The sequence below is a fragment of the Ylistrum balloti genome, unplaced genomic scaffold (assembly GCF_031769215.1).
Source record: "Ylistrum balloti isolate Yb309-2 unplaced genomic scaffold, AGI_CSIRO_Ybal_v1 Utg371706, whole genome shotgun sequence".
In the NCBI taxonomy this organism is placed as follows: domain Eukaryota; kingdom Metazoa; phylum Mollusca; class Bivalvia; order Pectinida; family Pectinidae; genus Ylistrum; species Ylistrum balloti.
The window spans coordinates 46,010-55,671 of record NW_026782859.1 but is presented as its reverse complement, the minus strand read 5'-3'; the positions used below and the strand labels follow the sequence as shown (position 1 = coordinate 55,671).

At 34.6% G+C, this 9,662-nt stretch overlaps 1 protein-coding gene across 1 annotated transcript; it reads left to right on the top strand.

The window, feature by feature from the left end:
- On the top strand, positions 1 to 6,360 carry LOC132563393 (hydroxylysine kinase-like). The gene is made up of 5 exons (XM_060228156.1): positions 1 to 328; positions 777 to 907; positions 3,690 to 3,791; positions 4,622 to 4,706; positions 5,867 to 6,360. The coding sequence occupies exons 1-5, from the start codon at positions 1 to 3 to the stop codon at positions 6,358 to 6,360; spliced, it is 1,140 nt and encodes a 379-aa protein (XP_060084139.1).
- The last annotated feature ends 3,302 nt before the right edge of the window (positions 6,361 to 9,662 follow it).

Sequence of the window (9,662 nt, the reverse complement as noted above, 5' to 3'; positions counted from 1 at the left end):
ATGTCAGTCCGACCAGATGTAACACCAACGGACGTTGTCCGTCTGGTGTATGAAGTATACGGGTTGACCGTGAATGACTTGAAGGAATTCCCTGCCTTCGAGGACAGAAATTTCTTTGTCAGGTGTGAACTGTCCGAGCGGGATTCTCGACATAAGACTTCAGAGTGTTATGTAGTCAAAATTTCCAAATCGAGAGAAAAACAAGACGATTCTAAATTAGAACACCAGAGACACATTATGAATTTTCTGTCTAGTGAATACTTTGTCTGTCCCACATTTGTGAAGACAAAATCAGGTAGTTGGTTCTACTGGTATGACCAATGTAATGGTGAGTGAAGACGGCACGTTCTATTCGCAAACACTTGGTTCATCGCCACTTTCCAAATTTTATTGCTCACGTGTTGATTTTCCATAAATAAATTTTGATTAAAACATATGTATTTATCAATTGTAGACATTGAATTAGGCGCAAGTCATTATAACTTATCACCTTGAATAAACTGGACCTACCGTTTCTTGATATCATCAATAGTATTGAACCAAGACTGAAAACTCGGAAATAAAAAGTCGGCAAAAAACCTATGTAAGCATCATCAACACGAGTCGTACTATGTAACTACTAGATAAGGCATTTGCGCTGTTCACAAAAAATATTCAGATTTCATAAGAGACTGATCTGATATTGTGTATTTTTGTAACCTGGCTGCACTTTGTTTTACTACATCTAAAAGATCTTTCGTAACCTTTGTAAACTCGTGATCATTTTATACTTGCAGACCCAATGTGCATGTGGATGCTGACCTACGTACCTGGTGACCCACTCATGAACCACTGGGACAGACTGTCGGCACGTGATATACTGGTGTCACTAGGGGAATTCGTTGCACAATTACACTTAACATTCCAGGTAAAAAAAAAAAACGTACAATGAAAACAAAACAAAGCAAAACAGAAAAAACCCAAAATAAACAACAGAAAATAACAATAAAAAAAGGCATAAAAATATCAATAAAAGAATGTAATTAAATAAACGTGCTTACTGGGCCATGGGGACTGATTTAGAGTGTGGACGTTTCTTTTTCACTGTAATGCCCATAAGTAGTTACACTGTACTGTCTGGAACAACCTCAGATGGGTCTCCAATACGAAAAAACCTACCATATATTACAGATCACGCATTGTCAGACCAAAATTAGAATCCTGGTCTTCAATTTTGGACTCGCACTATACAAACAACATATTACAGAAAGCACGAGGAAGAACACCATGATACATGCTACAACACAATCTCAGAACAAGAACACTTTTCATACTCTTCTGCTAAATCATTCACTAGTATGTAGCCACGGACACAAACATCCTCTACCTGCAGACCAAATATGACACAAAAACGACCTAAATTTCACATACAACGACCCCTTCTTTCACTTTACAATCACATGGTGGAACCTTCACCACCAAAGTGACAACATCCTAATAGACATCCACAAACAAAACAACTAATCTGCTCTGTTAATGTCTCTTTTATTTCTTTCTCAAAGGAAAATATACTTCATTTGAGCCGTTCATCAAAACGTAAAAAATAAACTTTACTGAGATTTGGTTTATGACTGTAGTTAGACAAAAATAAATAAATAAGATTAAGAGAAATGACTTGCTTGAAATTAATTCATAGTCAAATTGAAACAAGTATTGAACGCTACTGAACAAGTTCAGTTTTACCCCCCAAAATGGTGGGTAAATGTTATATTTGATTGAGTGAATTTTGAATGTTAAAGGATTTACTAAATTTTCATTTTGTGTTTTAAAGTGCATCCATATTTAGATGGCAACATCATATCGTATTTACATATTTATTATTAAAATTAACTTTGAAATCTGCCGTATTTTGCATTTTGCTTAAAAATCGCCATATTAACAAAGCGAGACAAGCGAGACCTGTAACTATAGTCTATTTCTGCTCTCTGAACCTCATCCGATCGACCATGCATTTGTGTATCTTTTGTACAATCTTTAAAATAAGAGGTGGTAGACACTACTGGTGGACTTTTGTACTGTACAATCTTTAAGATAGGAGGTGGTAGACACGGCTGGTGGACTTTTGTACAATCTTTAAAATAAGAGGTGGTAGACACTGCTGGTGGACTTTTGTACAATCTTTAAGATAGGATGTGGTAGACACTGCTGGTGGACTTTTGTACAATCTTTAAGATAGGATGTGGTAGACACTGCTGGTAGACGTTTGTACAATCTTTAAGATAGGAGGTGGTAGACACGGCTGGTAGACTTTTGTACAATCTTTAAGATAGGAGGTGGTAGACACTGCTGGTAGACGTTTGTACAATCTTTAAGATAGGAGGTGGTAGACACGGCTGGTGGACTTTTGTACAATCTTTAAGATAGGAGGTGGTAGACACGACTGATGGACTTTTGTACAATCTTTAAGATAGGAGGAGGTAGACACGACTGGTGGACTTTTGTACAATCTTTAAGATAGGAGGTGGTAGACACGGCTGGTGGACTTTTGTACAATTTTTAAGATAGGATGTGGTAGATAAGACTGGTGGACTTTAGTACAATCTTTAAGATAGGAGGTGGTAGACACGGCTGGTGGACTTTTGTACAATCTTTAAGATAGGATGTGGTAGACACGACTGGTGGACGTTTGTACAGTCTTTAAGATAGGATGTGGTAGACACGGCTGGTGGACTTTTGTACAATCTTTAAGATAGGATGTGGTAGACACGACTGGTAGACTTTTGTACAATCTTTAAGATAGGAGGAGGTAGACACGGCTGGTGGACTTTTGTACAATTCTTAAGATAGGATGTGGTAGACAAGACTGGTGGACTTATGTACAATCTTTAAGATAGGAGGTGGTAGACACGGCTGGTGGACTTTTGTACAATTTTTAAGATAGGATGTGGTAGACACGACTGGTGGACTTATGTACAATCTTTAAGATAGGAGGTGGTAGACACGGCTGGTGGACTTTTGTACAATCTTTAAGATAGGAGGTGGTAGACACTGCTGGTGGACGTTTGTACAATCTTTAAGATAGGAGGAGGTAGACACGGCTGGTGGACTTTTGTACAATCTTTAAGGTAGGATGTGGTAGACACGGCTGATGGACTTGTGTACAATCTTTAAGATAGGAGGTGGTAGACACGGATGGTGGACTTTAGTACAATCTTTAAGATAGGATGTGGTAGACACGGCTGGTGGTCTTAAAGTCCCTGAAGTTTGCCGGAACATGTTTGCCACGTTTTAATTAATTCGAATACTGGCACGGTTAAAAATATACAAGTGCACTTGATGCTGTTCTAGAATTATCTGAAATATGAAAATTACGATTTTTTTAATTACGGGGCTGCTGCACATTTTTACTTACCTCTCGATCACTTTGGATTTTTCTTAGCCGACTTTTAGGCTTCAAAATTTAGGCCCTTAGCACCACTGCCGGGACCTAAAAGGACATGACAGCAGTATGATTCATTTAAATTCATTGTGTGGCTCTACTTTATCTCGCTTTGAATTAGGAAAAGGTGCTATTCAATTGCTTGTCCTTTGTACAATTTATACTACTTTCAAATTTGTGTAATTGCCTATTATTTTTGGTTTTGACATTTTTATTTTACTTTTGAAATATTTCAAATTTACCAACATCTACATTAACATTGCTATTTCAGAGGCTGACACAATCTAATAATGTTCGGGTAGATGTCGACTCATTGGATCCATGGAGGATCGACAACTTTCTCCGAGTTAAAGACCTCCTGCACGAAATACAAGTAATATAATTACCAGGAAACGATCACACCTGAAAATGATTGAATCGCTAGCTAGAGATTATAGCAATCTTTTTAGGTTTTATTTTATGGTGATTATTGGAAAACTACATGTACTACAGAAAACAACAAGAAAACGCCAACATGTCAACATAGTCATAGTCCAAACTCAACTCGGGCAAATTATAAACAAAACAAAGATTTACACAGATACTTCTTAAAAAAGTACAAGGAGAATAAGACCATATGTTCCAGAAATATACGCGTGTTCTGCTTCATTGATAATACCCACCATGCATAGTTTGGTCACTTCAAGTAAGTAAGGTCACGTTCTCAAATAATAATAAGGTATAGAAACAACGGAATCAACAGGCAAAGTAACGAGCATTAAACACGTCCAGCGCAATCTTGCATGGAAATCGTAATACTGGGAACAGCCCTTGAATATCGAATCACCTACGACATGTCAACACCATAGGTTGAGGATGCAGAAACCACTCCAGTATTAGTTGATAACCATAATGAATATTATATTTTTACTGCCGGTCAACTTATAACGAGATAACGAATGCTTCAGTCAAGAATGGGGTATGGTGATGTACAGAGTTTAGAATGTTCTTACAAAAGAAATGTGTTTTAGAAGTGGGTATTGAAGATTGACCAAAAGCTCTTCGAAGTTCTCAAAAATCCCCATATGATCGGTAGACGGACGATGTAATAAGATCTACAAATATATCAGAATTAAAATTTCTTTCTTTGTAAGAAAATAAACTTGATTTCAATATGAGAAATATATATTTTGTTTATCATTATTTTTCTGTTGCATTGTATAGGACGTGAAAAAGATTGGAGTAACATCGGCGATATTACGTCGTTTTGAGGAGGAGGTATTATGTGTAGTAGACAATCTGTCTTCAGGTATGTGACCCATTTATCATTTCTGGGTAATATTAAACATATTTATTATATCGCACAGTGATAGTAAAAAAACCCTTAAAGATAAATCTTTCTCTTTTGAAAAATAAATATTTTGGCATTCCAAATGCGCACTTTATTACATTTCATCTTGTCTAGATAGTGATAATAACCATTTTCTCGGTTAATGTCACCACTGTTTTATATCGTGTAAAAATAGTACGTTTTTGTTGTTTTGGCTTCGAATCGGTAAATGACTTATTGAAGTTTTAGATATCTCATGGTGACCTATTGCGATCACCTTTGTCTGGTGTTTGTGCGTCCTGCGTCCGTAAATAATTTAACATTTTTCGACCTCTTCTCAAAATCCCTGAAAGGAAATGAAATTTTGCGAAAATCTTCCCTGGCATAACATGAACCTAACTTGAGGATTATACAATCCCCACCCCACAGGGGCCTGACTGACGGGCCAAAATTGACTCATATTTAAAAACTCTTCTTTTCAACATACAGATATGATAGAATCAAATACTCTTCATGGATGAACGAAAATTGAATTTCATGGCCCCAAGGTATCACATTTCACCGTAGGGAGGGGGTAATGTTAACTAAGGTTTATAAAGGAAAACTAGATTTTTTAGCATAATTTCAAACTTGGTAAGAATAATGAGAGAATACATATGAAATATATGAAAATAGTGATGAACCATGAAAAATCACCTCCTTCCTAGCGTTTAATATCTATGAAATTGTAATGCTTCATTTCATTATACATTTATCTTTTTGGAAATAAATAAACGGGGAAAAAAGAAATTGAAATGAAAATAAAAAGAATAAATAAATTTGCGTAAAAACCCTATTCTTATTGATGTAAAACCTAAGGTTGCCAGAGTAGTTGAAACTGAAGACTCGCTGATAAAAGTAGAGACATTCTAATGGAATTAAGTATATATATATCTCGATGAAATACTTAGATGGTATTTATTTCCTTTTCGCACGAGTAGATGACATGACTTACTCTATCGGTTTTATCTTATTTTTCTCGAAGACGAATGATTATCACTTTTGTTTAATTTATTTTGTTATGATGTTGAATGCCATACTTTATTTAATTAATTCCATTCTTAGATCGGAAAGATATCCCTATTTTTGTTACTTTCCAGGAATAATACACGGAGACATACACGATATGAATATCATTATCAATGAAGACGAGGGAAAACTACGTCCAATATATCAGTCAAATCAAGAGTTAACTTCTTACTCTGTTAAGTCCAAGTTTGGAGTAATTGACTTTGGAGACGTCAGCTTTTCCAGATACGTGTTTGAGGTATCCATGGTAATAAGAGATGCCATTACGGACGTGAAGTCGATGGGCCCCGTTGAAATTGCCGGTCACGTTCTTGGAGGATACCTGAAACACAGGTCGCTCAACAGGACCGAGTTTGATGTTCTCTATGTGTGCATTCAAGTTGCACTTTGTCAGTATATAATTCTTGGGGAATACGAATTCAAGCTTCAACCTGATAACGAGTACACAAAACTTGGTTCTGAAGATGCTTGGAAACAACTGCAGGCTCTTCAAGAGATGGACAAGTCACAAGTGTTGCAGACATGGTCAGTTTTATTATCCTCTACTTACAATCTAACGATATAATACTGCGAACCTTTATTGTTCTAGTAAGATTTGTTTGGGTATCATAATGTTGAAGTGTAATTGAAAATATGACTGTTTTAAGATTGACTTGTGATAGTTGAATTATCCTGTGATAAACATGATATTAATAATATCTATTTATTGTAAGAAACACTTGGGTGATTAAGCATCTAACTCCCATCTGCAAAGGTATCAAGCAATGTAAAATCATATCGAATTGCCATTACTCATTAATTAAAACCAAATGTTTGGATTGGCGCACTGAAATATCTTTGTGTGTGTGTAAATATGTATGGGTTTATGCACAATACACTTTTCGATTCCTTTCTACTTAAAACTATTTTAATTTGAAAAACTGCCAACTGAAAATTTGAAACTGACAAAATTTCCAGTGTTAATGATGGAAGAATATGAAATATATTGAGTGAAAAGCACCTTTTAATACAAATTAAGAGATCGAAAACAGTCAACAATTTTTAGTTCACCGCTCACTTGCACCTGTGAGCTAATCCTATTTCCCCACGGCGGTTGAATACAAAATATTCAACCCACATCCCTCCTATTTTGCATGGATCTAAAATGTTATATTTTTATGATGACTTTTTGTATTTTTGTTTTTGCGTTGCACTTTACTTATTTAATAAAATCCATAAGTATACCTCCAACAACCCACCTATTTGTAAAACACTCCTTTTAAAGTTCCAGGATTGGGTTGATATGACAGACTGTTAAAGTCCAGATGTTCACTCTGTAACATTTCGCAATACTTTTGTAATAGAACTTTTGAATGCACCTTCTGATGCCTGCTGTTGGGGAGCTTTGCAATCATTTACTGAATTTGTTGTTATCGTTATTTCTTTAGAAGTACTGGGGGTCACTTTAATTTCACATGAAGGCTCAAGGTTCTCCTTGATTATAAGTTGTAGGCGTTTCAATTTAGGAAAGATGTGAAAATGGAAATGACCCGACTGGCAGCCATCTTTCATGTGACTGTAAAAATTGATTCTCGGGTTTTCTTGAGAAGTACATAATGGGTCTTTCTCAAATATCATTTGTAGATTACTCTTGGTCAAACCAAGTTTCAAAGTTTGAAAGTGATCCGAAAACAAATGGTTGACAAACGGCAGATTTGAATTTTGACAGAGTTAAAGTCATATCTCTTTATTGAGAAGCACAGAATGGATCGTTTTGATATATCACGTATGCATACATGTCGTCTTAGTCCGATGTGTTGCAACAATTTTGGAACTGAAATTTCGTGACCATTTTGGATCTGAAAAACGAATCTAATCGCTGTTTCTGGAGAACAAGATAGACCTTTCAAATGTTATTTGTACTTTCTCCAAGCCCCTAGTCTAGGTATGCAATGTTCATTTTGCAACTGATCAGAAAAACGAAATGACTGACAGGTTATCCACCTGAGACTTGACAATCTTAAATTGTCATTGGTATTTCCAGATTTAAAACTTGATTTAATCATAGCATACCGGAGGAACGAGGAGAAAAGACGCGAAAAGATCCAACTTAACAAATAAGGAACATGATCTCGAATAAAAATCACATGTTGATGAACCTATTTTGATTAAATCGCATAGAAACGATCTATATATGGCCTGTGTAAAATCCTGTTATTTATTACGATAATTTGCTTCGGGATAGTTGATGAAGTTCGGATTTGAAGTGTTTCTGTTATGATGAACAAAAACAAACAAGTCATATTTTATGTAATGGAACGATATTGTATTTGAAAGTTAAAATAAGAAAATCAAACCCAAATCTCCGCATAATGTTTGTAATGTAAGGTAGTGCTACAGAAAGTTCAATAGTTGGCTATTGCTTTATAGTATATTCTGAGATGATAATGTCTTGTTTTCAGATAGTTTCTTATTTCACAGCAAGTTCTATTTTTCTTGTCATTTTAATCGGTACAATCACACACTGAAGTGTCGAGGCACTAAACATGACAAAGTTTCAAATAAACTGTAAGGAAACTATTAAGAAGGTCGGAGTTGATGTGAAGAATTTTAAGTTAATGCAGATCCTCATCTGGTTGATATTGATTACGACTAATATTGATTTGGATGTTCATAACCTTCATGTGCATAGCACCTGTAATCGTGTGATGTTTTCGCTAAAGGAATGATTGTCAATTTTGTATAGGGAATGGCTATTTTAAAATTGAATATTTTTTTCTTTAATTGTAACAGAAGTTATTAAGTTCCAAGGTCGTCTCATTTTCTGCTTATTAAACATTCACATGCCAATAGTTTCGAAAGTTTTACAATTACTGTCTTATTGGATGTGTTTCGTGCAAGATAATATGGCTAGTTTTTTTTTAAAGAATACAAAAGCAATTACTGCATACTATCAAATTCGGAACGAATGTGCACATTTTATTTGAGATAATAATACAATGGCAATATGCTTTATTTATTAAGGATGAAATACACATATATAACCATAGGTTAATGTTTTGCCTAGTCTTGTCAGTGAAACACACGTGATAATTAAACGCTACAAATTTACACAAACAACATCAAAACTGTTATCAGAGTTATTTTGAATAAAGATTATCACAATTATTCCGAATATTGTGATCAGTTATCTTGAATGAAAATTTTCACAGAGATCTTGAATAAAAATTACCACATTTATCTTGAATGCAGATAATCACAGCTATATTGAATAAAAAATTATCACAGTTATCTTGAATAAAAACTTTAAGTTACATTGAATAAAGATTATCGATGTTATCTTAATAACGATTATCAGAATTACCTCGACAAAAATTATCACAGATATCTTGAATAAAAATATCACAATTATTTTGACAAAAATTATCACAGTTATCTTGAATAAAACTGATCAGAAGTACATGGAATAAAGATTATCACAATTAAATACAATTATAACGCTTATCTTAAATAAGAATAATCATAGAATGCATGCATTCTCATGTAAATGTGTTTCTCATTTAAACGGCATAGGCCTGATATACGTAAATGGAATATTGGCAAACAATGAAAACCATACATGCAATATAGCTATATGATGAAGTAAAATTATTAGAAATAAATGCGGTAGTTACATCTATTTGTTTTATTAGGATTTGAATAAAAACGCATTCAATATAACTAGATATTTTACGCGGATAACAGCTCTCTAAATCTAGATATGAACAGCTTTTCAGAATATTTGTTTTACCTCTGCACGAGAATCATTTTTAGTGAAATACATTATCTTGCATTTGTATAAAATATGATGTGACCAGTAATAAGTAATTTGGATTTGTACTGATCGCT